This window comes from Equus caballus, chromosome 20 (assembly GCF_041296265.1).
Source record: "Equus caballus isolate H_3958 breed thoroughbred chromosome 20, TB-T2T, whole genome shotgun sequence".
NCBI lineage: Eukaryota > Metazoa > Chordata > Mammalia > Perissodactyla > Equidae > Equus > Equus caballus.
Window position 1 is genome coordinate 56027405 of NC_091703.1, and position 27803 is coordinate 56055207.

The 27803-nt window shown below is 36.3% G+C and overlaps 1 protein-coding gene across 1 annotated transcript in view; it reads left to right on the top strand.

Annotated features, from left to right (window-relative positions):
- Positions 1–285: 285 nt before the first annotated feature.
- The window catches only part of GFRAL (GDNF family receptor alpha like), a 51396-nt gene continuing 23878 nt past the window's right edge, over positions 286–27803 (top strand). Inside the window, exons 1-4 of the mRNA XM_023624106.2 lie at positions 286–424; positions 12562–12618; positions 13458–13788; positions 18983–19233. Of these exons, the coding sequence (XP_023479874.2) occupies positions 286–424; positions 12562–12618; positions 13458–13788; positions 18983–19233 (778 nt within the window). The remainder of the gene's footprint in view (positions 425–12561; positions 12619–13457; positions 13789–18982; positions 19234–27803) is intronic.

Here is a 27803-nt window from a genome sequence, read left to right on the forward strand (position 1 = left end):
TTGGCATTCTAAGTGGAGATAAAGCTACTTTAAAATACAGAAAGTTTTACTCTAAATTTTTGAAAGTAAATATTGGAGAAAAAGACAGTAAAAGATAGATTTTTATTTGCTTAAAAAATCCCTTATATGGACATCTTACAGGAACCCCAGATAATCTTACTATAACAAAGAATTACTCAGATTAATGGGTTAAAAGCATTTTGGGCAGAGGGCTCAAAAACTCTATTCAGATTAATATCTGAGGTGTTAACTGTTTACCTGTGAAATCTAGGTAACACTCGCAAGATGAAGGATTCATCAAGGTGTAACGTGAGCATCCAGTCCTTTGTGGAAAGCAATGGCCAATTTAAAGATTGTCTCTGCGCTGATGACCTCTATTGTACTGTTAACAAATTGCTTGGAAAAAAACGCATCAATGAATCAGGTAATACATTGTTATATGGAATATTTACAGTCATGAAAAAGAAAAACACAATTTCAAAAGTAACCACATCTATGTAATTTGATTAATTCTCTTTTTGATAACAATTAATTCTTCATATAATTTAAGGTTCTATGAGCTGTAGATCTCAGTAAGTGCATGATATAGTTCTCTAATTGGTATCCACAATTTCAAGCTTCATTCAATTATAATCCATCAGAATATAGATTCACTCATTCAATGTGTATATTTGTGGGGCTCATTATGGTTTTGCACAAGACCTCAATGATAGAAGACAAGTAAGATATCATTTCTGTTGTTAAAGAACTCCAGGTCTCCTAAGAAAGACCTAAACATAACCACTTACCTAGAATTATAATTGCCTTTGGATAGGAGCATTTAATATGCATTTATTTACTGCCTACTCAAGGTGCCAGGCAAACGCTAAAGTAGTGGTAAGCAAAATAATCTGCATGTGCCTTGAGGGCACATAGATTTTCCAAGGGACATGTGAGATCAAATAGTTCTAGAGTGATCAATTTCCGGGTCCTTAATGTCCCTATGTACTCTCTCTGAAAAGCGGTCAGGTTGGAAATGCACCTGTTATCATAGAGTACTCACCTCTTCTTTCACAATCAACCTTCTCCCGCTTTATAGGAGTTAGGTTTAACTCTCATATATCTTGAATGGTCCCATTGTTGAACCCCTCCAATCATTTATGGTGAACTCATTTGGTAATTTTCTTTTTGTTCTTTTGAGGAAGATTACCTCTGAGATAATGTCCACTGCCAATCCTCCTCTTTTTGCTGAGGAAGATTGGCCATGAGCTAACATTTGTGCCCATCTTACTCTACCTTATATGTGGGATGCCTGCCACACATGGCTTCTTAAGCAGTGCATAGGTCCACACCTGGGATCTGAACCAGTGAACCCCAGGCTGCTGAAGCAGAGCATATGAACTTAACTGCTAAGCCACCAGGCTGGCCCCTCATTGGACAATTTTCTGTTATGTAAGTTTGCCTTTTCCAAAATTTCATATAAATGGAATTATGCAACATGCTGCCTTTCGAGCCTGATTTCTTTTATTTACCATAATGCATTTGAGATTCATCATTTTACGCATAAGTTCTGTTTTTTGAGGAGTAGTTTCCATTATATGGTTATATCACAGCTTGGCTATCCATTCTCCTTTGAAAGTTATTTGCATTATTTCCAGATTTTTAGAGATTATAAATAAAGCTGCCATAAATATTCACATACAAGATTTATATAAATGTAGGTTTTTATTTTTATTGGGTAAGAAATTATTGGGTCATATGGTAAAGTGTATGTTTAATTTATAAAAAGCTTTCATTCTGTATTTCAGATTTGATGTAATAATCAATGTATGAAAGTTCCAGTTGCTCAACATTCTCAGTAGCACTTGATTTTTTTTTTTTTTTGGCTTTCTAATACATATTTAGTGATATCACACTGTGGTTTTAATTTGCACTTAAATAATAATAATGTTGAGCGTATCTTCATGTGCTTATGTGTCATCTCTTTATATTATTTGGTAAATTGTCTCCTCAAAATTTTCCCCATTTTTAAATTGAACTTTGGCGTTTTTCTTGAGTTTTAAGAGTTGTTTCTCTATATTGAATAGTATCTATCAGAATATGTGTTTTGTAGACTATATTTCCCAGTATATATCTTTCATTTTCTTAAGTGTCTTTCAAAAAACAGAATTTATCATTATTATTATTTTTATGGATCATGGCTTTAATGTTGCATTTAAGAAATTTTTACCCAACCCAAATTCACAAAGACTTTCTCATATGGTCTAGAAGTTGTGTAGTTTAGGTTTTACATTTAGGTCTTTGGTACATTTCAAGTTAATTTTTGCATATGGTGCAAGCAATGGGTGGTATTTGATTTTTTTCCATATGGATATCTGATGGTACCACTATATTTGCCGAAGAGACTATCAGTTTCACCTTTCTCAAAAATCATTTGGTTGTATATTAGTGGTTTTATTTCTAGACTTTCTTTTCTCTCCAATGATCTATATTTCTGTACTTCTGCCAATACTTTACAGTCTTACTGTAGCTTTATAGGATGTCTTGAAATCAAGCAGTGTAATTCTTTTAACTTTATTCTTTTTAAAAATTGTCTTAGTTATTCTCCTTCTTTGCTTTTCCATATGAATTTTACAATCAGCTTGTCATTGTCTACAAAAAATCCTGCTGGCATTTTGTTTCAACTTACATTGAAATGTAGATAAATTTGGGTAGATTGACATTTTCACTATAAGAGTTTTAAAATCCATGAACATGGTGCTTCTTTCCATTTAGTTAGGACTTCTTTGGTTTCTTTTATCATTATTTTATAGTTTTCAGTCAATAGTTATTGCAGACATTTTGTTAAGATTTATACAAATATACGTCACTTTTTTGATACTATGGAAAATGGTAATTTATTTTACATTTTAATTTCCAATTAATCCTATCTAGTATACAGAAATACAGTTGATATTTTATATGGACTTTATATCCTGTGACTTGCTCAACTCAATTATTAGTTCTAGTAATTTTCTTTTCCAGAATGTATAGGATTTTCTATGTGGACAACCTTTATCTGTGAATAGAGAGAATTTTATTTCTCCCTTTCTAATCTATAGGCTTTTATTTCTTTTCCTTGCTCTATCATTCTGAGTAGGACTTTCAGGATCATTGGGAGTGGCCATCCTTGCCTTTTTACCTATGTTAGGGGGAATGCATTCAGTTTTGCACCATAAAGAGTGAGTTTTCAGCAGTGCTTTCTTCGCAAATTCCCTTTATCAGGCTGAGGAAATTCCTTTTTATTTCTAGTTTGCTTAGAGCTTTTTATCAGGAATGGATAAATGGATGTTAAATTTTGCAAATGTTTTTTCTGCCTCTATTGAAATTATTATGTTTTTACTACTTTAGTTTTTTATATGGCAAATTTTATTGTTGATGTTTGAATGTGGGATCCAATCCTTCATTCCAAGGCTACATTCTGCTCAATCATGACGTATTACTAATTTTATATATTTCTGGATTTTCAATTTGCTAATTTTTTGTTGAGAGTTTTTAATCTATGTTCAAAAAGGATATTGGCATGTTGTTTTCTTTTTTATAATGTATTTGTCTGGTTTTGTGGCCTGGGTAATGCTGTTCTTTTAAAATGAGTTGGGGAGTATTTCTTCCTCTTCTTTATGCTAGAACAGTAAACAAATAATTGGCATTATTTCTTCCTTAAATGTTTGATTCAACTCACCAATGAAGATATCTGTGCCATTCTTCATCGGAAGATTTTAAATCTTCAATGTGTTTAATTGTTATGAAATTGTTCTGCTTGTTTATTTCTTCTTGAGTGAGCTTTGATAGTCTGTGTCTTTCAATAAACTTGCCCATTTGTTGGATTTATGCTGAATTTTTATTTTTAGAATTTCCATTTTATTCCTTCTTTTTGTTTCTATCTCTCTGCTAAGTTGCTCCTAATAGTCCCAAACTGTCTTTCAAATGTTTGTGGGATTTGTAGTAATGTCTTCTCTTTCCTTCAGATACTGGTAATTTGTATCCTGTCTGTCTCTGTGTGTTTCTGTCTTTCTCTCTCTGTCTCCGTCGTCTCTTTCTCTCTTACGCTCTCTCTCTCTCTCAGTTTTGCTGTTTATTATTTCTTTTATTGTCTTTGGTTTGACTTGAAGTAGCTCTTCACTCTCTATTTTCTTAAGATAAAAGCTTATATCACCGATTGGAAGTTTCCTTCTTTCCTCATATAAGCATTTTATTATATGAAGTTCCTTCTAAGTGCTGTTTTAGTTACATTCACAAATTTTAATATGTCGTGTTTTCATTTTTATTCAATTCAAAATATTTTCTCATTTCCCTTGTGATCTCCTCTTTGATTCATGGCTTATTCATAATACTATAGTTTAATTTCTGAGCATTTGATGATTTCCCAGATATCTTTGCTATTTATTTCTAATTTCAGCCTCATTAGAGAACATATTTTATATAGTCAATTCTTAATGACAATGATCATTGCTATATATCACTTGGATATTGTGATACATATACACTCACAGAGTACTTGAAGTTACAGAGGAAGAAATAATGATGACTCAGCAGGCTTCACAGAGGAATGGTAGACTTGGGGCTTGTTGGGTACCTTGGATTCATTTGGGAGACAAAATAAAATGTACATTCTAAACAGAGGAAACAGAATAAAACAGAGCACATTTGAGGAGCAAGAAATCCTTTGTTAAGCTGAATTGTAGAATGGAGGAGCATTAGGTGATGAGGCTAGAAAGAAACCAGATGTTTATATAAAGGAGGAAAGCTGAACTTACATATCTTTCTAAAGAGATTAGACTTTGAACTTGTTATGATGAGCTGCTAATGCATTTTAAACAGAGGGAATGCAGAATCAGCTTTTCAAAGGATATCACAGGCAGTGGTGTAGAGGATGGAATGGAGGGGAGGGAAAGATGCAGGCCAGGGACATAGTTAAAAAACCGTCGGGATAAATTGGGACAGAGGTGATATATGCCTAAACTAACACTCTGGTGCTGAGGACTATAAGGAAAAGACATAGTTAAGAAAAATTTCTGAATTATAATCAATAGGAATTGTGACAGCTGGATTCGAAGAGTATGAAATGTATTAATCTTGTTGTACAAGTTGCTAGCTTAGGACAAGGGTCTTGCTGTACATTGAGACAGAAAAGAAAGAATCAAGTGCAGGGTTGGGGACAGAAGTGATGAGTTATATTTTGGAGACATTGCATCTGGGACATGCTTTAGAACATTCAAAATGTTAGCATTTTAAGTTTCACATGATAAAAAAAAGTAGTTTAAAAAAAAACAAATGAAGGAAGCTGCCACATCTAACTGGCATTTGGAAACGTGGATCTTGCACTGAAGAGAGTAATCCAAAATAGCTATTCAGATTTTGGAGTTAAATTTTATAAGAAGTAGATAAAAACATGAAGGAGGATAAGATTGGCTGGGAAAGGATATAAAGTGAGAAAAGATATACAGTGAGAATAACATATTTTGATAATAACATTTATGATCTAGTTGAAGAAACCAAAAAGAAGGTGTTAAAAACAGAAAAAGAAAGCGCAGAAAGAATTTTTGAAGCCAATGAAGCAGAGAAGGACATGGAAAAAAACAGTGAACAATTACAAATGCCAAGAAGAAGTCACATAGGATAGGGACTGAAATGTATGAGTTAGCTAATTAGTAGGCCTTTACTAGTTTTAGATTGAAGTGGGATGAAATGAAAGCATATTGAAATACTAAAAATATTTCTTGGCTTTTGTTTCAAGATGATGAGACAATTTAATTTACATCTCAATAGGCATTTTTATCATACCAAGTTTTGACAAAATATAGTTACCAGTCAACAGGTACATACAAATTTAGGGCAGTTAAACTGAAATCAGTTCACATATTTAAACCATCTTTTTCTATAGTAGATACTTATTAAATGCTACTATGCGGTAACATTGATAAGCCAGGAATATAAAAACCCTGTAGAAAAGAAGAGCTACACGGTCTCACAAGTGCACTTCATGATGGACCTGCCCTGGTTGTTATGCTTACAAACAGCATTAGCTGATTGCTTATGATTTAGCTTAGAGTGAGAAAGGAAGTGATCATTGAAATCTTACCATTCATCCTATCTCAACTGCAGCATCCTCCGCAAATTCTCTGATCATCGCTCCAACAAGACATGACCTCTCTTTCTCTCTCCTTTGCATTCCCAAAATGTTCTGCAGCATATATAGGCATGCAGTTTTCTGTGCATCGATAGGTTGTAACTTTCCTGAGCAAACCAGCTTTGGCATTTCTATCTTTCTTTTTTTTTTTTCTTAAGATGATAAAGCATTCCACCTAGTGCTTGACTCGCAGTAAATAATAAATATATAATGTATTTTTAATTTAAGTATTTTTAATTTTTAAGCATATTTTGAGCATCTAAATCGTATATCCATTCACAAAATATTTATTATTCAGTTAATGTGTGTAGACATTGTATAAATGCTGGAGGATGGATGCAAAGATGGATATGACAGTCCCTGCTCTTGATTAGCTGAAAACATAATAGAGTAAAATTGACATTTAGCCAGATTATTTAATTAGTCTAGCTTATTAAATATATATATGCATACATATCATGTATGTATATTATACAATAGGTTGACATTTAAACAGTTTTACCAGTTATGTCAAAATATATAAAATTAACAATATAATAGAATTAATTATATGAAGATAGTATTCATTCATGTGCATCCTGTTCATGCAAGCTTGCATATGCTAGCCAAAAGGGATAGAAGAGATGGCGTCTGTACTGGTATAGGAGCCTGATTTACATAATTATAACACTCCATGGCCAGCCATTATTTGAGAAATGTAGAAAAATGCTACAGCAGTGTGTGCTTCAGAATACATGCAGTTCAGAGGCTACTCTGAACGGTGCTCTTAAGGATGCCCCAGCAGTTTTTAAGTAAACATTTTCATGGCGTGAAATTGATTATGTTATCTTTATTGTGCATAAGTATGAGGCATTTGTAAAAACTAAGTTGTAAGAAAACTCATTTAATAAAGCAACATTTTTTTTTAAAGAGTGACACCTAAGCTGGCATGTGTTGCCAATCTTCATTTTTTTTTTTCTCTTCTTCTTCTCCCTGAAGCTTCCAGTACATAGTTGTATATTCTAGTTGTAGGTCCTTCTGGTTGTGCTATGTGAGACGCCACCTCAGCATGGCCTGCTGAGCGGTGCCATGTCCACATCCAAGATCTGAACTGGCAAAACCCTGGGCCACTGAAGTGGAGCACACGAATTTAACCACATGGTCAAGGGCTGGCTCCAAAGTAATCATTCTTTTTAAAGAGCAGAATACCCTAGAAAAAAAAAGTGATTTTGGGACGAATGTCAGTGTGAAGGTAGTTTTCGTTGTGGAGATCCACTTAAAGTGCCTCATGAAGCTAAGACATTCAGAAGTAGAGTGCGCACTTCTGAAGCCTATGTTAAGCTTCCTTCGAGTCTAATATTGAAGTTGTTTTTATCTTCTTTCTATAAAGTTTATATAATTATTGGCTTATTGGAACTATCTAACAGAATATGCATTCTCAGTGAGACATATAACCTCAAAGGGGTGAAAATTGATAGCTGGGAGTGGACAAAAAAACTCTTACTCTTTACAAGGTATACCTACAGTTCCTAAACAGATATGCAGAATGTCCACGGAATTAAAATTTCACAAGCGGGTAGGAGAATTAGGAAAAACTGTCTAAAAAGATTTGTTAAGAGTGAAATAATGAAAAAAGGTGGAGAAGAACTTCAGTGTAGGTACATTTCTAGGAACAAATGGAAATTCATGAAAATTTATGCAAGAGAAATAGTGAATTATAATTATTTAAAGTTACACATGATTTCTACCAATCGTCACCAAAATATAATGAAAAGACAAAAGTAAATGATAAAAATGAAATATCACTAAAAGAAATAGAACATTACCATTGTATGGTTACATACACTGTAAATAATCAGTGTTTTTTATTTTAATTTTAAAAATTCAAGATTATTTATAACAACCCTCTTGAAATAATTTTTTAATGATTTTTAAAGATAATAGATATTGGAATATTTATAAAAGATATGTCTATATACTTTTTAGAAAACATTAAAGGTCATTAATAAATGAACTTATTTAATTTTTAGTTAACTTTTTTTTTGCTTTATTCCTAGAAGAATCAGCAGTGTCCTCAGATTTGGCTTTACAATCAAATATCACACAACGGCTCAAACAGAAAGATACATCACTAATGGTTGAGAAAAACAGTGACTGTGTCATGGCAGCACACATCTGCCAGGAATCTGAACACTGCCCTCTACTATATGAGAAGTTTAAGAAAACCTGTAGGAGGGAATCAGAACAATGCAAGACCCTGGATGGACGCTACCTGTGTGCAGCTTTAAGAGAAAATCTGAAAGAAACAATCTTGTGGAATTGTCAATGCAATGACTCTTCAAACGTAGAGTGCATTGAAATTTGGAAAAGTTTGTTTGAAGACATTTGTGTACAGGATGCTCAAATGAACCAAGTTCCAGCCTTCCAGGAAGACTACGAAGATGGATTCAACCAGGATGTTGTTTCAGGTTGGTATCAAAAGAAGAATTTAGGAACATTAAGTATAATCCCAAATCTGAGTTAATTAAAGAATATTTCATTTCTGATTCCAACTCTGTCATTTCTTCCTGTGTTTCTCCTAGAAAATTAAAATAAAAAGTTAATACTATGACTATGTCCAAAAGTTATTGTGAAGAAAGAGGCAAATGCTAAAAGGTTTTAGCATAATGTTAATTTTATTCATTCATTCATTGAACAAATACTTATGAGGCATTTACAATGTGCTAGGTCTTGTGCAGGAGGGTTAAAAAACAAAAACAAAAAACCCATCCTTCATTCAAGGAGCTTATTATTTTTTAGGGGATTTAAAAATTAAAGAAATAGATCAACTGTGGTAAGTGATGATTATTTATTTACTTAATAGACATTTCTTTTGAGTGCCTACCATGTCCCCGGCCATGTTCTAAGACCTGGGGAAAAAGCAGTAAACAAAACAAAAAATCACTGCTCCCTAGGAGTTTACATGCTAAATGGAAGAGTGTCTCGAGTCAGTTTCCCTGGAAACAGACTCTGAGACAGAAGTTGCACACACAAAATGTATTGGGCTGAGGACTCAGGAACAAGAGCTAGAAGGAAGTGAGGAAAACAGGATTCAATGAGGGGAGTCATTGAAATGCAGTACAATTGCCACAGCAAACTTAGTTGATTCCACAGGAAGCTTGGACCTGGAAGGACTTTCCAGAGATGTAACCCATTGAGGCTAGGGAGCTAATCCTTGAACCCCTCCTATGAACTAGTCCTTAGATATGAGCCGTCCAGTGGAAAAGTCTGTAACCTTGAGTGTGGCAACTGTCTTTGGATGAGGGCAGTGCCTGGAAGAGGACTAGTGTGAGCCATAACCCAACAATACTCCCAGCAGCTGGGAAAATGAGTACCCAGATTACTAAAGGGGGGATCTTGGGAGTGGGCCACAGTATCCAGTACAAGAACAAAGAGAACATTAACAGGGTAAATGATTCTAAGATATAGATTTTAAACAGTATGAGCACTAAGGAGAAAATTGAAATCGGTAGGGGAGAAAAGAGATCTGAGTGAGAGATTTGGAATTTTAATAGGATGGTCAGAAAGTTGCTCTGAAGAAATTATTGTTTGAGTAAAGATGAAAAGAGGTCAGGAAATGAACCATGCAGATATCTGGGGAAAGAAAACTTAAGGCAGAAGAAACAGTAAGTTGAAGATCCTGAGCTGGGAATATGTCTGGAGGTTTGAGGCAGAGCAAAGAGGACACCGTGGATAGAGCTGAGGGAGCGAGGGAGAGAGGTGTAGGAGACGAGACCAGGAATAAAACAGGTGGCGACATCATGTAGGTCTTCCTAGGTTGTTTCCAAATCTTTGGCTCTTATTCTGAGTGATATCGGAAACCGTTGAAGAATTTTGGCTCAGGGAGTGTCATGGTCTGATTTATATCTTTAACAGGATAATTCTGTTTTTTGTGTTGTTAAGTAACTGGAGAGAAGCAAAGGCCCAAGAAGGAAGACCAGTTAGGAGGCTTTTATAATGATGCAGCAAAAGATGATGGATGATGGGCCAGTGTCGGAAGTCATCAAATTCTGGAGATAGTTTGAAATTAGTGGTTCCTATGGGATGCAAAAAAAATAAAAAGGAATCAAAGTTGACTCCAAGGTTTTTGTCCTGAGTAATTACAAGGATGTGGTTACCATTATTTTCATTAGCTAGTACAGGAAGAAGCTTAGGAAGAAGAGGCTTTAGTGAGGGACAGAGGAGAGGTCAGGAGTCAGTTTTGGACATGTAAAGTCTGAAATGTTTATTAGATATCCTAGCAAAGATATCATATTAGGCAGTTCTATGTATGGAATTGATGCCTAAATTCTATATATGACATACAGAAGTGAGATCTGTGCAGTAGATGTAAATTGGGGGTTATTCACTAGACCATGAGACTGGATGAGATGGATAGAGTAATGCATTGGGTATTTTGGACCAGAGTTGTAGCAGAGTGAGAAGATACCAGATTCTGTATGTATTTTGATACTAGTGGATCAATAAGATGGAACAGTGTATATTTTTTGATGTATACGATGTTTTAACTCCAATGAAGTTCTGATTGGTACATGCTTCTATTTAGTCCCATGAAACATTAGCCTTTAGCATCTCTTCAGCAATTAATGTTTAAAATATCCCCTGAGAAAAATATGTATATACATACGTATGTACCATATGAAATTAGAATTTAACGTGCAAACAATTTATTATAAGACCTTACTCATAGCATAGAAAATAGTACACCTACAAGACAGAATTTATTTTCTCATGCTAAAATAACTATTTTGCTGTGTTTGTAATAATTACTCACATAGCGAGTATATCAGTCTGCTCGGGCTGCTATAACAAAACACCACAGTCTGGCTGGCTTAAACAGAAATTTATTTTCTCACAGTTTTGGAGGCTGCAAGTTCCAGATCGAGGACAGGCAGGGTCGGTTTCTAGTGAGAACTCTCCTCCTGGCTTGTAGACTTCCTGGCTTTTTGCTGTGTTCTCGCATGTCATTTTCTTGGTGTTTGTGCAGGGAGGGGAAAGAATGAGTAAGCTCACTAATGTCTCTTCTTATTAGGGCACTAATCCTATCTGATCAGGGCCCCACTCTATGACCACATTTAACCTTAACTGCTTCCTCAGAGACGCCGTATCCAAACACGGCCACCTTGGGGGTTAGGGCTTCCACATATGGATTTTGGAGGGACACAAACATTCAATCCATAACAGTAAGTAAATTTAGTGTTTATGTTTCAATGATAGTTTCTTGAATATGTTTCAGTCAGTGGCACAGCCATAGCAGTCATTTGCAAAAGCAGAGTTATTATTAATCTATAATAGAAGGTCTAGCCTAGACTTTTGTATCTGTTACAAAAACTACATCACTCTCCAACATTTGCTTCTTGGGATTTCATAGCACGGGAGAAGGAACATCCCAGGCTTCCTCAGAGGCCTAGGAGAGTAGACTCCAGAAGAGACAGTGATTCTTGAGCTGAGACTTAATCAGTAGTCAAATGAAAAACTGCATATGATGAGAACAGATGGAACAATGTAAGGAGTCTGGAAAGGCTGTGACATACCTGGGTGTTAAAGAATTTTCTTGTGATGGTGTCATCATATGTGTGCAGTAGGTAGGCAGACAGGGAGTTTGGATAGACAGCTCAAGTTGGGACAAATGGAATCATGAAGGGACATTTATGCCATAACAGAAGTCAATATCTTACTCCATAGCTAATAGCAAAAATTTAATTTTTACTTTAAAATGAAAATCATGCAAAACCCCATCATTTTATGCATATGTTTATTAGTGCTCCTTATATTTTATTTTGATTTTTGTTTATATGTCTATATTTGCTACCAGGCTGTGATTGCTGAATGACAGGGACTACAGATTTGTGTCTTCAATATGGTACCTGGTACATAGTAGGGATTCAATTAATGTTTCTTGAATGAAAGATTTTAGAATTAGCTGGCTACTGAGTTCCCTTCCATGAATGAGATTCTCCAATTCTGTAACTATAATTCCTAAGAACTCTGGGAAGCTAAGATAATCAGAGGTGGAAATAGTCTTTAAATTATATTTCAATCTAATGAAGACCCTACTGGGGAGAGTGTTTTGATTCCTACAATGCTCCTCCTGTTCTTCCTCCCAGACAGATTCCTTGTTTACTTCAGTGCACATGGCCTAGTCATCAGCATTTGTTTAAATCTTCAAGTAACTGAATCCTCAGAGCAGGGCTGTGTCACTCACTTGAATGATATTTCAGGGGTTTATTTTTCTTCATCTGTACCTCACTAATTTTGAGTATCATGAGTTAAATAAATGTTACATGAGCCTGTATGTATTTTTGCTTGGTTACTCATTTATAAATGTCACCCACATTCTCCTTTCAGATAGAAAATTGTTCAGTAATGAAATAATCTCTTTTATTTCCTTCTAGATAACATGAAAGAGGGTAACAAATTCAAGTGGAATCTGACTGCTCTTCCTTATCATGGTAATGTTTATAAATTGTAATTTTTATCTGCACTGTAAGCACTGGACAATATAATTTAAAATGTAGTTACTAGGCTTCTTAAAGATATACCAATGCAAAATAAATTTTATGGCTTTTTAATAGTTCTATTATTACCAAATGCTACAAAATCATTTCATTTCTTCCACTAAACTATCAAAGCAAGGGCTTTGCCCGCGTGCATCGTCTATTTATGATCATGCTGAGGAATACTTTACAATGAAAACCAAAGACTAGATCTTGGTTAAATTTCAAGGACATTTGATCACATAAATTAAATCATTTGAGGCCAAATCTTTTTGCATACAGTATATGCGTGTAGGGGGGAGACATTCACAATGTACCTATGTTTTCTAGAATATAAACAGCTTTCTATGCTGAAATAACTATGTGGAGCCTTTAGTCAAGATTCTCCCTCAAAATATAAAGTGCAACAGAACAAGGCTCATGTTGATTTGAACCAATGAACTCACCATCAGCTGCATAGCTCAAATGCAATTTCTGAAGATTTATTGTTTACATTTCAGAAACTTGGACTCAAGGATTTTTCCTTCAGCTCAGTTTTGGCGCTACACACTTCCCATCTCTTCTGCATCACAATGGGTATCCAGCATAGATGAAAGATGATTCAAATAACCCACTACTCGGGTCTCAGGAAATTCAGACTAACTCAAAAAAAACAAAAAAAGTAATGTTTGCCAAAAATAGCACATTGGTACATCATTGTATTTTGCTCATAGACTTCTCACAGTATTTTGCAGATTCTGTATGTACAGCTTTATGTTTACTTTTCCATGACCCAGGCATATCATTGATTTCAGGAATCAAAGGGATCCCGTCCTGTTTGGAAGTGGCAGAGGCGTGTGTAGGGGATGTGGTCTGTAACGCACAGTTGGCCCCTTACCTTAAGGCTTGCTCAGCAAATGGAAATCTGTGTGATGTGAAACATTGCCAAGCAGCCATACGGTTCTTCTATCAAAACATGCCTTTTAACATTGCCCAGATGTTGGCTTTTTGTGACTGTGCTCAATCTGATATACCTTGTCAGCAGTCCAAAGAAGCTCTTCACAGCAAGCCATGTGCAGTGGACATGGTTCCACCCCCGACTTGCCTCAATGTAATTCACAGCTGCCGAAATGATGAATTATGCAGGTGAGTAAAAACACGCATACCTTACTTTCTTATTTCGGCACCTTATTTGTTACAGTCCAGTCCTAACACTTGATCTCATTACATTAGCTAGAGTTCCCACCATCACCCAACATAATGTAAACAAGGCCAGACAATGCATACTTTTGGATCTGTGGTGCATGTGTAGCATGCATTTTGAAATTCAAATGCAGATGTTTTTGGAATAAAAAAATTCAGTATGTCAGGAGTTGGTAGCCATGAAATAGCATTATCAAAATTATATATTCAAGTTAGACTAATGAATTAATACACTTGACTGGTACGCCAGGTTTTTAATTTGTTTTTTGGTATGATTATTTAAGGCTGCTAAACACCATAGAATTTTAACAAGGTGACTCTTCAAACTTCACATTAATCCTTTCTGTCTCAGACTGGAGATCAGGAAGAAGTTCACTTGAGTACTGCTTGGATATTACCAGGACACACGTATGACGTGATGTCAGAAATCTACCCATTCTCCTCTTCCCAACCTCATACCTTGATTCTCAGGGGAGTAATGTTAATCATTTGTTTGTTTGTTCAAAAAATTTTTTTCTCAAGCACCTACTACTACTCTAGGCATGAGTGTGCAAGAAACAAAAATATCTGCCTTGTGGAGCTTATAGTTTAGTCAGAGAGACAGATAATAAATAAGGAAAATGTATATTATAATACAAAGTAATGAGCACTCTGGAGGTTAACAACAACAACAACACAGAATAATGGGGATTGTAAATGGGCAGAAAGTTTTGCAATGCAAATGGGGTGGTCCCAGTAGGAAGCATTTGACAAGACTTGAAGAAGTGAGAAAATGAAACTCTCTCAGTAAATACTGAGAAAAGAGATACCAAACAAATGGACCAGCCAGTGCTGAGGAAGAGATGTGCGTGGCATGTTCAAAAAGCAGTGAGGGTAGAATGTGCAACGGGGAGAGCAATGAGGGGTTAGGTCAGAGATGTCACTGGATGAGGTGTGGGCAGGTCTCGATCATGGAGGGCCCTGAAGGACGCTAAGAACATTGGGTTTTACTCCGAGTAAAATGTCTGGACAGGTTCTGGAGGATTTTGAGGACAGGTAGCAATGATTTGGCTCGCTTATTAAAACTTCCACTCTGGCTGCTAGTTGAGCCTATACTGTACCTTTGCAAGTAACTCCTCCTGGGAACCGTAAATCTAATCCAAAATTCAGGCTTTTTCTATTCCTCATTATGGTCTTCATTAACACATTTCCTTCTATATTCACGATGAATTTATCTTTTGTGTGGTAAGAGATTCACAGTTAAGTGGGCTCCTTGGACAAGAGTAAGAAGATGGAGGAAGTAAATTGAGGACAGAGGAAAGAAGACAGAGGAATAAATTAGATGAATCAAAACTACCTGTAACATTGATGTTACCATGTTGAAGGAGATTTCTTTAAGACCCAGCATTAAACTGTGTAGTTTTTGGATTCATCGTTTGCTTCTTTTGGGGATAATTCGTCATACGAATTTGTTTACCCAGTGCCTTCTATCAGGGACTGTTATATTTAATTTTACTTAAATGAATAAAGCTCCATATATAGCAAATTCATTTAACTGTCAAAATAAACATTAGTGTAGAGGTGTCACTCAGTATGTGATAGCTTGGAGCAAGATGTCACATTTGTGACCTTGCTTCAACCACTGGCAAATGAGCTAAAAGATTTAAGGCTATCGACTTCCCGAAGGGTCTGGGTCTTGGTAAACTGCTTTCTTTTGGCCTTTTAACTGTCTTCACTCCACTACTCTCAGTCGTTCTAACTTGCAAAGTAGCTCCAGATCTTGCAAACATTTGTCAAAAAAGACAACTGCTTCCCTATAACACACATTCTATACGATAAAAGGGAAAGATCTAAGCAGAGTGCTAGAGCATTGACATATTTTTTTGCTTCAACTTATTATATAGAATGCCAAAGTTCTTAAGAAAATTATCTTTGAGGATTCTGTCGTACAAATGTTTATCAATTATTTTAAGGTGTATTAATTATTTCTCTTGAGTGAAAAATAAAATTGACAATAAAGATATTTTATAATGCAATTATACTTTTCAAACTCATTTATATCTTAAAAATCCTTATTTAGTAAAATATTGTATCTCATGGATTCTAAGATGTTAATTTTTACACTAAATTTAATATCCCGAATGTATTTGGAATGAGTCAAGCACAATGACAAGAAAGCATTTATTAAATTTAAACAATAATTTAATTACCAACAAATGATTTTAGTTGTAAGAAAACAATGGTATTTCTTACAATCAATGAAATATGGTAAAAACATTTGATTATACTATTTTTCTCATATCACAAGTAGAATATTACTATCTGTTAATCTATCTGCACTAAAAATGAAACCGAATACCATTTTAATCAGGCATGGGATGCCTTTTTTATTTGTTTTAAGCAATCCCTGCAGAAACACCAGATGTCTCCAGGATGGGTACCCAGTTTTACCTGATTTCAGAGCCAGGCCCTTGGTATTCTGCCTCATTATCCTGAAGTTAGTAGCCCTCAACCTTCAGAGCATGATATATGGGAGCTTCCCTATCAAATTACATATTTTAGTGGCAAGTGATGGAATCTGCTGTTATAGCCCTTGAGAAGCCCATGGTGGATCATGAAGCACACACTTTTGCATTAACCTCACATTGGCATCAACGCCTTTTCAGATTGAGTGGTACAGAGTTGGGGATTCTGATTCTCCTCCACAAGGACTCCTAGGTTTAACGGCCTCTCCAGACTGCTTGGTGTGGGGTCTTGAATATGACAGGCACTCAAAAGATGTCATCTCATTTCCCTCCACTTTTGAATATCTTGCTCTTACTTAATTTCTGTAATGTTTTAACGTCGATATACACGTATCTTCTTATGTAATTTCTATCTTTCATAGATTAGTTCAGAGAGTAAGGACTGTGTGTCTTTGATTTCTTTTCACTATGTGCAGATAGTCCCTTAAGAGTACTTAATAGAGGTGATGGAAATATTATACACTATTAATAGTCAAGGTGAAAAGACAAATCTTGTGATTTTCTCAAGCAAATTTTGCCTTAGAGAGATTTCCAGCATTTATATTAAATTATTGTTAATGTAATTCAGATGGAAAAAAATCTCCAAATGAAAAACCACTTCTTCTGTGCAGAAGTTCAGCCCTTTCTCCCTTATCTTTTTTGCAGAAGAGCATGTACATGGGGCAGAGTAGGGCACTTGGGTTTGAAAATCCAACTTCTGTCCCTGTTCCAATTCTTCAACTCATGATAGGTCTTGGAACTCTTTTGTTCATTTCAAAAGGCCAAAGAAGGTGATATAAAGGCCATTTTTCGATTAATTTTGTCCAGTACAGATGGGAGGTGAGATTATGTTTTGCCAATTATAAATGTTTAGAAACTTACAAAAAATTATAATACATTGTATTTTAAAGTGCATGAACTCAAGAAAGTAGTGAAAAAAAGTATTTGCTTGGAAAAAAATTCTAAAACTACTTTTTAAAGGCAAAACTCCACAATATACACATTTCTTTTAAATGCTGTGGAATATTCACAGAGTTTGACTACATATTAGGTCACAAAAGCAACTATAATACATTCTGTGTGTAGAAATTATACAGACATTCTCTTACATTTTGCAATGTGTTGGAAATAAATAGCAAAAATAAATCAAAATGACTAATTCCATTTTTAAAATTATTCTTTTAAGCACTCAATTGTTTGAAGAGTAAATCAAAATAAAAAATTGCAGAAGATCAAGAAAATAGAGATAATGAAAATACTGTATATCAAAACATTTCAAACCTAAAACAAAATTTCTATAATATAAATATTTTTTGCCATATATAAAAAGATTTTTAAATGATTTAGGTAACTAGTATACCAAAGTATTTTTATGATCTTTGAATTTTTAATTAAATGTCCTTTAGTTCATCATTTTTGCAAAACTTCGCAACTAATTTTCTGAATGAAACAACTTCTGAGTGAAATACTAAGGAGGTAAATCATGCAACTTAAACTTAGTAAACGCATATTTAAAAAAGAATAAATGGCACCTAGGTGCAAATTTATTCTCTATCAACCCCATAAATGACAATTAATATTGTCAATACTTACATTTAGATGACATCTTTTATATCATTCTTAATGGCATTAAAGGAACTTATTTATTCTTCTGGCCTCAGAATTATGTGCTTAAAAAAGTTGTATTTCCTTAAACATAAATTTTAAAATATGCTAATTAATTTTTACCATTATATTTAAAAGCTGAATCCCTTAAGATGATTTAAAATAGATTATTGAAAATAATGTGGTTTATGGATTTAAGCAGAGTAGCATCATGACAGCAAGTAAGCTTATGACAAATGTCATGACTCAAAAGGTGTTCACGCGTGTTGGATGGTGACCTATTCAAGAAAGGGCAAAATGTAATTTTAGGTGATAAATGTTAAGTAGGAAGATTAATATCCTTGGTTCCACTGGGAAGAACATCTTCTGACTTTAAAAGTTTCAAAAGTGAAATTATTGTACATTATCCTGACTTTCATTCAAAGCTAGTAAAGCAAGAATCAAATACGTAGTCAGAAAAGCTATGAATGGATGTGGTTCTGATGGAGTATCTTGGCCATTACACAAACTCAAAATGTTTTACTTTAACTTAGCTCTCGCTACCAGAAAATCTCAAAACATTTTGTAAATTCTAATTAGTCTGCTTAGAAATGTTGAGAAAGAGTGTGGTACCTCCCATCTTGTGGGAAAACTGGCTTGAAAGGTGAAGAGCCTTATCTGAAATCACCTGCTACGAGACAAAGCCCGAATGCTAGCCACGAAACCATGTTCTGCTTTAAGAAATCTTGCTAATGGATCTCCCAAGTAGGTCTCACTGCAAATCATCACCCAATGAAATAAAATTAACAATGAAGGAAAATTCACCCAGGGAATCCTAAACTTAGCCTCTGTCTTTCATCACAAAAGGAGAATAATTCAGAGGGTTTCTCTCCTTTTTCTTCCACAGTCTCTGCTGGGCTATTTGAATGTAAAAAATTAGTTTTCAGCTATGTGCTGGCAATCAGGAGGCACTTTGTTTTATGTCAATCTTTCATTTTGTGAGGCAGCAGTACACGTTAATGTGAAATAATGTTATTTGGAGGTTAATTCCATTTCTTGACTCTTTCTAGGAGGCGCTATAGAACATTCCAGGCAAAATGCTGGCAGCGGGTGACTAGAAAGTGCTACGAAGATGAGACTTGCATCAGTACTGTAAGCAGGCAGGACCTCACTTGCTCGGGAACTGATGACTGCAGAGCAGCTTACATTGGTACCCTGGGGACGGTCCTGCAAGTGCAGTGCACCTGCAGGGCCGTTACACAAAGTGAAGAGTCTTTGTGCAAGATCTTCCAGCATATGCTTCATAGAAGGTCATGTTTCAGTAAGTTCCCCAAATAAAACTGCATATATATTATATATATATAAAAAATATATATGTATTTCTTGTTTCTGTGTATACAGCACAAGTAGTAATCCAGCACAGAAAATTTGTTCACAAAGACAACTTTATATTTGTTATTCCATTTTAAAACCCATTTTCTGATTATATTTTGTGCATTTACTATTTTACTCATTTATCAGCAACTGGTACATGTTTTTAATTTATGTGACTGGTCACTCATAGTTATCACTTATTGATTTCAATAGTGTAAACGATTTATCCTATCAGAAAACTGAATGCATCTAATGCTCTATGGCAAGGAACAAATCACCCCAAAACTTAGTGGCTTAAAATAACCATTTATTTGCTCACAGTTCCGCACATCGGGCTTGGCTCAGTTGGGCAGCTCTTCTGATGGTCTGGTCTGGGGTCACTCATGTAGCTTCAGTCATCTTGTAGTTCAACTGAGGCTGGACAGTCCAAGACTGTGTTTAGCAAGCACTATTGGTTGGGATGGCATGGTTCTCCTCCATCTGACCTCTTCAGCAGTAGACCCCAGGACTCTTACGTGGTGACAGCAGCTTTCCTAGCAGCTAAGCCCCAGTGTGCAAGTACTACTCAAGTGTCTGCTTCTGTCACATTTGCAAATGTCCCTCTGGACAAAGCAAGTCACATGGCCAAGCTCAGAGTTTCTGGGGGAGGAGACTATGCAAGGATGTATATACTCAAAGTTGGATTCATCAGGGGGTTATTAATTTAACAATCTACTATATGGCTGTCCCAACCTATGTGGAACATATTTACCTTTGGATTTAGTGTTTCTCTCTTTAATATGTCTGCTGACCCACCTGTAGTGATGGGATGGAAAACATGTTGTCTAAAGTTATTATTTACTCTATTTTAGGGATAAGAAATCTGAGATTTAGAAATTTAAATAATTCAACCAGAGTTTCAAAGTGAGTAAGTGGTTGAGAGGGATTGTCTATGAGTCTAACAGAAAGAACCTAAGGATGTGATCACATACTAATTCAAGACCTCTCCAGTATCCATCTTCAGGGTGAGTCCATGTAACCATGCAAGTCCCAAAACATCCCCAGGCCCGGAGGCCCTTAGGTGTAACCACCAACCCTGCAGGCATCATTCGCAGGAGGAAATAATAGACATGCACTATTTCATTACAAACCAAATCTTCATATTTATGAAAAATGTTTGACACATACACATACGCATGTATCTTTATCTAAGCTATCTAACAATATACAGATACACACACATTTTCAATTTTTTTCTGTTTTTCTTTAGAAATACTTGAGAGATACACATTAGCCTATGTGATCAAAATTATGATTTGTTGAGTATTGGGTAATAGGCACAGAACTCAGAGTGTATGGTTTTGATTCCAATAGAACTTTCTGTGGAATTCTACAATTTTTCTAATTGGCACTACAGACAAATTTCAAATGAAATCAGGATACGAAGAGGAAAACTGGAGCATTATGTGTGTTGACTTGTATTCTCAAATAATCTTCCTTTCTGATTAATATTAGATGGTTAATTCTATTGGAACTAAAGGTACTTACAGTGAATGGCTTATAATATTACAGAAGAAAATACCAAATAAAATAAATTAAACCAAAAGCAATATTTACAGTTATCTTATCACGGTTATTTATAAGTGGTTCCTCCATATTCAGTGGTATCCAGAAAAAAAACCCAGTAGATGCTACAGGTTAGTGATAACTTGGTTCCTTGGGTATAAGTTCCCTTAAAATGCCAGTCCAAGCAATTTATTCTAGTTCTAAATCTGATTTTCTCCCATATGTTTTTTTATTATTATTGCATTTTACTTTCATATCTTTTGGCTACTATAACCTATATAGAGGAAAAATTATTCATGGAGAAACAGTAGAAATGGACATTTTAAAATACATAAACATTGTACTGCTATGCAAGATTTTAGAAAAGTGAAAATTCAAAACTGTTTCATTTTCTTCACTCACCAAGTAAGACTAAACTTTATGAGATTTTCCCCTCTATTACCTACTAACAGTAGGAATTTCAAGTGGCAGGTTTATAGAATTAAAGGAACCTTAAAGGCCTTGAGTCACAGTTCTCAGAACTTCAGATAATAGGAAAAGTTTCAAACGAATACAAGAACCAAATCCTTAGGTCTCGCTAGTTCTAACAAACCCTTATCCCCTGCCCCATATACTTGGGACAATGACTTTTTTTGAGGGAGGAGGAAGACTGGCCCTGAGCTAACACCTTTGCCCAACTTCCTCTATTTTATACGTGGGACGGCACGATGCCATGCCTTGATAAGCAGTGTGTGGGTCCATGCCCCAGATCTGAACGAGTGAAGTGGAGAGCGCAGGAACTTAACCACTATGCCACTGGGCTGGCCCCGCACAATGACATTTTTGAATGAACTCTCTCTAAGTACTGCCTCCTGATTTCTCACATCCTCCCAGGACGCTCACCCATTACTAGAAAGATCCCCCTTTAGCTTCTGCTCACTGTACAGGAAAGGGGCAGAACTGAGTAGCACTGAGAGAACAATCAGGGAAGGTTTTTGGTTGTCACATTTGTTTTGCTCAGAAGCATTGTTTTGCAAACTTATTTGACCTCAGACCACAGTAAGCAAGGCATTTTACATTAGCCTTTTACGTGCAATGTCTTATTTTTTTTTAATTATTATTCTATTCCATCAATTTTTTTCAGTGCTGACTACTACCCACTGAATTGATTTCATGACTCACTAATGTGCTGTTCTCTGAAGTTTGCAGAACACTTGCTTGGAGCATCGGTTTGTCTGGAAACGATCTTCCTTGATCTATCCAAGTCAGAGTCTTATAACGATTATAGAGCAGCTAGCATTTCTTCACTGCTTATTTTTGGTCACATTTTCTAATTTGATCTTAACAATTTCATCAGCTAGATACTATTATTTCCATAGTTTCGCACTTGAGGCAAAGGAAGCTAAGAGATTAAATGGCTTGCTCAGTGTTCTACATCCATAGTGCGGTAGAATCAGAATCCAAACCCTGGCTGGCTGCCGTGGAGCCCACTGCGTCCACCTGGCTGTAAGACTGTAAAGACCACGAAGCTGTGTCTGTACAGTATGCTCCCAAACCCTCTCGGTCAGAACCTCTTAGTTCTGGTCTCAGAACTAAGCTTGGAAAACACGCTTGAAGAACACAGCTCTGTTCCTGCGTGTAGGACCACACTTAGGCAAATGAGCATCCTGAACAAACTGTATTTGGCCACCAACTTCCACTTAACTACCAACCTCTGAATGCACGTAGACTTGTTTTTCCATAGTTTCGCACTTGAGGCAAAGGAAGCTAAGAGATTAAATGGCTTGCTCAGTGTTCTACATCCATAGTGCGGTAGAATCAGAATCCAAACCCTGGCTGGCTGCCGTGGAGCCCACTGCGTCCACCTGGCTGTAAGACTGTAAAGACCACGAAGCTGTGTCTGTACAGTATGCTCCCAAACCCTCTCGGTCAGAACCTCTTAGTTCTGGTCTCAGAACTAAGCTTGGAAAACACGCTTGAAGAACACAGCTCTGTTCCTGCGTGTAGGACCACACTTAGGCAAATGAGCATCCTGAACAAACTGTATTTGGCCACCAACTTCCACTTAACTACCAACCTCTGAATGCACGTAGACTTGTTTTTCTCTGGTATCTTGCAGCACAGAGCAAATCAGTGGCAGTTAGAGTTGATAGAGAGGTGAGAGAAATGGAAGAGAGAGACATGAGTTAAGACAGAGAGGACCACAGGAATGGGAAGGATCGAAGGATCACTGTTGTGTTTCTCTGTTACACTGAGGCGTTCAGTCCACAGATGCGGGCTTACCTGGCACTGACAGGAATGTTCTCTTCATCTTGCTCAAAGTTGTCTTTTTCTATGGCAACTGTAGTCATCCAAAAGAGATTTGGAAATATCTTCATTCTGCCCCTAAAGATTCATTCCTTTCTTTTTGAAGAATGATTTAAAAAAAAATAAAAATAAAAAGAGACTCCTTATCTCCACTAAATCCTGCAGGGAATGGAAGCATAGCAATACAAGGTGCTACAAGCTTAAATACAATTTAAAGAATATGGATATAAAAACAAATTAAATTCTTCCCCCAATCCCATTCTCTAGAGAGTCAAGGTTAAGAAGGTTGGTGTACTTTTTTTGGAAGCTTTTCTTTTACTTACAATACACACGTACCTTGACTACCTTGTATACACCAAACAGATGCCTCCCTCACCCTGACACATACATGCACACATACTACGTTATTGTCACTACCAAAAGTCTAGTTGCCATCTGTCATGGTACATGTGCCCTTTTACCCTTTCTGCCCTCCCCCACCACCATCCCCTCTGGAAACCACCAATCTGTCCTCTCTATCTATGTGTTTGTTGTTCTTGTTGTTGCTGTTTGTTTGCTTGTTATGTTTTTTGGTGAGGATGATTGTCCCTGAGCTAACAGCTGTGGCAGTGTTACTCTATTTATGTATGTAGGACGCCGCCACAGGATGGCTTGATAAGCAGTATGCAGGTCTGCATCCAGGATCTGAATCCACAAACCCCGGGCTGCTGAAGCAGAGCACACAAACTTAAATACTATGCCACCAGGCTGGACTCTCTTGCTGTTTTATTTTCCACATATGAGTGAAATCATATGGTATTTGTCTTTCTCCTGACTTATTTCTGACTTATCTCACTTAGTGACTTATTTCTCTTAGCATAATACCCTCAAGGTCCATCTATATTGTTGCAAATGGCAGGATTTCATCTTTTTTATGGCTGAGTGGTATTCCACTGTGTGTGTGTGTGTGTGTATCTCACATCTTTATCCATTCACGTGTCCATGGGCACTTACGCTGTTTCCAAGTCTTGGCTATTGTGAATGATGCTGCAATTAATATAGGGCTACATATATCTTTTTTAATTAATGTTTTGGTGTTTTTTGGATAAATGCCCAGAAGTGGAATTGCCGGATCATATGGTAATTCTATTTTTAATTTGTTTAGGAATATCCATACTGTTTTCCATAGTGGCTACACTGGGTTGCATTCCCACCAGCAGTGTACAAGAGTTCTCTTTTCTCCACATATTCTCCAACACTTGTTATTTCTTTTCTTTGTAGTAATAGCCCTTCTGATGGGTGTGAGGGGATATCTCATTGTAGTTTTGATTTGCATTTACCTGATGATTATTGATGTTGAGCATCTTTTCATGTGCCTGTTGGCCATCTTTTTGTCTTCTTTGGAGAAATGTCTGTTCAGATCCCCGCCCATTTTTCAATTGGGTTGTTTGGTTTCTTGTTGTTGAGCTGTATGAGTTCTTTATATATTTTGGATATTAACCCCTTATAGGATATATGACTTGCAAATATCTTCTCCCAACTGGTAAGTTGTCTTTTCATTTTGTTGTTGTTGTTGATGGTTTCTTTTGCCATGCAGAAGCTTTTCAGTTTGGTGTAGATCTTGCCCCGGCTATGTGTTATGTGGGTTATGTAAAGGGGGAAATTTTTTAGCGGCTTCTTGAATAGACAACCATTTTTCCTCAGCTGGATTAAATTCGATTGCCATTTTAAAAGATAGTTTTTTTTTGAAGTCTTATAGTTACCAAAGAAAATTTAAAATATAAACACAACTATGAAGAATAATGGTATCTACCATTGAGTTTAAGATATAGAACATTGTCATTATTTTTTAAGTGCCTTTCATATTACGTTCCTTCTTCCCCTAACACAGAGGTAACCAAGCATACACTGATACACACATGCATGATACATAACTGATACAACACACATGATGTTATCCAAGACAGTGGCTCTCAATCATTCCTGAAGATGAGAATCGCCAAGAGATTAAAAATCGAGATACCCAATAAACTAATACAATTACATTATATGGAGGCTGGACCTGGGTATCAGCAGGGCCAATTTCACCGGTGTGTGGCCAATGCTGTCGCACAGGACTCTGCACTCAGAGGGCCCCTGAGCTTAGGGTTTCATGTTCTGCAGTCACAGCCTTGAAATTCGTACTATGATCTTTGAATTTGTGTTTTGTAAATGAATTCCAATGGAGCATATGTGAGGAGCTTGGAGCCTTAGCCCCTGTGTGTTCCTGCCCCCTGCCACTTTCCTGGGCTGGGCACGTTCTCAGCTGCCTGCCCCACCCATTGGTGCCCTGGGCCTTGTTCAGCATCCCTCCACTCCCCTCACCCCCCCACCCTTCACCTGTCACCGGATTTGCCTTTTTATTTTTTTAATGATATTGAGCCTTTCAGTACATGGATGTAGATCTTCTTGATGTCTTTCAATAAGTGTTTATTATTTCTCAATAATATTCTTTAATTTATAATAATTTTCTTGCATAGCTTTGGCTATAATTATTTCCAGATATTGCTAAATATTACAAGTGCTGCTGTAAATCATCTTTTTAGGATGATATTTTCAAACTCCTTGTAGTTGAACTATGGAAATTCAATAGATTTTACACATGAATTTTCATGCAGCAACATTGTTAAATACTCACAAAATTTAACAATTTATTGAATTCCTTTATATCTCCTATGTAGATAATTATACGCTTTTCAATACTTATAGTTTTGTCCAATGCTCAGACCTTTCCTTTCCTCGTTTCTCTTTCCTCTTCCACATCTAGGACCCACAGAAAAGTGTTAAATCTAAATGGTGACGCTGAGCACACTTGTCTTGTTCCTCATCTTAAAAGGCATTCTTTCACTATTCTGCCATTAAGTATAATGTTTCTCACAAGTTTTCTGTAGATACTCTGTGTCGGAATAGAGAAGTTCTCTTCTATTCCTCGACTGCAACTCCCTTTTAAGAAATCATTGTTGAATTTTAGTAAATGCTTTGTCTACATTTGAAGATGTCATTAGAAATTTTTTCAGCACCTTGTGGTCATTTTCTTGTGGAAGGGTGATTTGTCCTGATGCCAATTTTGTCATACTGCCAGAAATAGAAGTACTCTATTCATTTCTAAATACACTCAAGAATATCCATTTGTATGAAAAAGGAAAGAAAAAAAAAAACTCGCTAATTAACACCTTTTCTCCTCCCCTTCACAGCAAATTTCCCCAAAGAGTTGCCTGTGCTCATCTCTTCAATTTCTTCATCTCTTACATGGTGATCTACACACTCCAGTCTGGCCGACGGGTATAGACCCCTCACAAAAGCATCTTTCCTACAGGTTACCAACCACATCCAACTCAGAGATTCTGGAAGTCCTTGTCATGCTGGAATTTTAAGCCACCTTCGGGAATAGATTAATACTCTTTCTTTCTTGACACACATTTTTTTCTCTCGTCTTGTCTTCCTCTGATTACTCTGGATGCTTCTTCTATGTCTACCTTGTAAGCTTATCCAATTGGCCAATTAATATTTGTGTTGCTTCAGGTTCGGCTGTAGGCTGTCTGCTAGAGTAACTCTATAATCTTGCCCTAGGAGAGCTCATCCGTGGCCACAACATCATTACTCCTTAGGTTGATTTTCAGTCTTTAGGGCAGACGTCTTCTCTAAGCTTCTGACACAATTATCTGCCCACGCACTTGATATTTTCTTTTGGATTTTGAGATTTTGCTAGATCTTGGGTAAGGTGCAATTTAGATGTTGCGGTGCCTTGTAGTATACAGGCAACTCATGAACTAAAAAGAACAGCTGTTCCCTGCCGTCCTCCCGACATGAACATCAAACACCATGCACAGACACTCTCTCTCTCTCTCTTTCCATATACGTATGTGCTATAACTATATATTCTAACAGGGGCAGCATAACCTCAATAAAAACTCCCTTTCAAAATAAGGAAAAATGGGAGAGTTACCACACACAGTGTTGAGACCCTACTTGATGGGCATTATGAAGTCTCTCTGACAGTGTGGATTTCCTTGGATAACCAGGAAGGACCACCTTCTATGGCTCTCATTTTGCTCCTGGAATGTTCTTCCTTATCCGTCTTCCTCCATAGCCATGTCTGAAGTAGGTTTAGTAGGTTTCGTAGCTTCCCTTTCTGGGGAACTTGGAGCTCTCATAGACCGTATCCTGCTCACACAGTTTGAGGAATTGAAAGTTGTTTTAAAGTTTAGCAGTCACAGACTTTTTGCAAATAGACTGGTGGCTACTTTGGCTGTATAATCTCTTAAAAATGTGTTAGGTTTCTAATCTATTTGCTTTTAGTCAGTTACATGTGCCAATATCCACAATAAAAAAGTATTTTATGGACTTAGTTCCCAAGTCTGCCTTATTTCCTTGCTTCCTCACCCCCATGCCCCTCCCTCTGATTTAATGATTTAAGCTAATCTAAACAATAGACTTGAGTGAAAATGTAATACCCTTAATTAGATTTTTGCTGCATGGTTGAGTCAATTTGTTTAACTCAGAAATACTGGGCCTTTTATAACTGGAGATCTTTTTTAGTCTTATCTCTTACTATTTGGGATCTAGAAGCAGTCAGTTTTCAATGTTATAGAGTACACATTTTAATCTCTCTGATCTCGCTTGAAAACTAGCCAGTTTTTACCTAAGCTCCTATCTTTATTGTAAAAC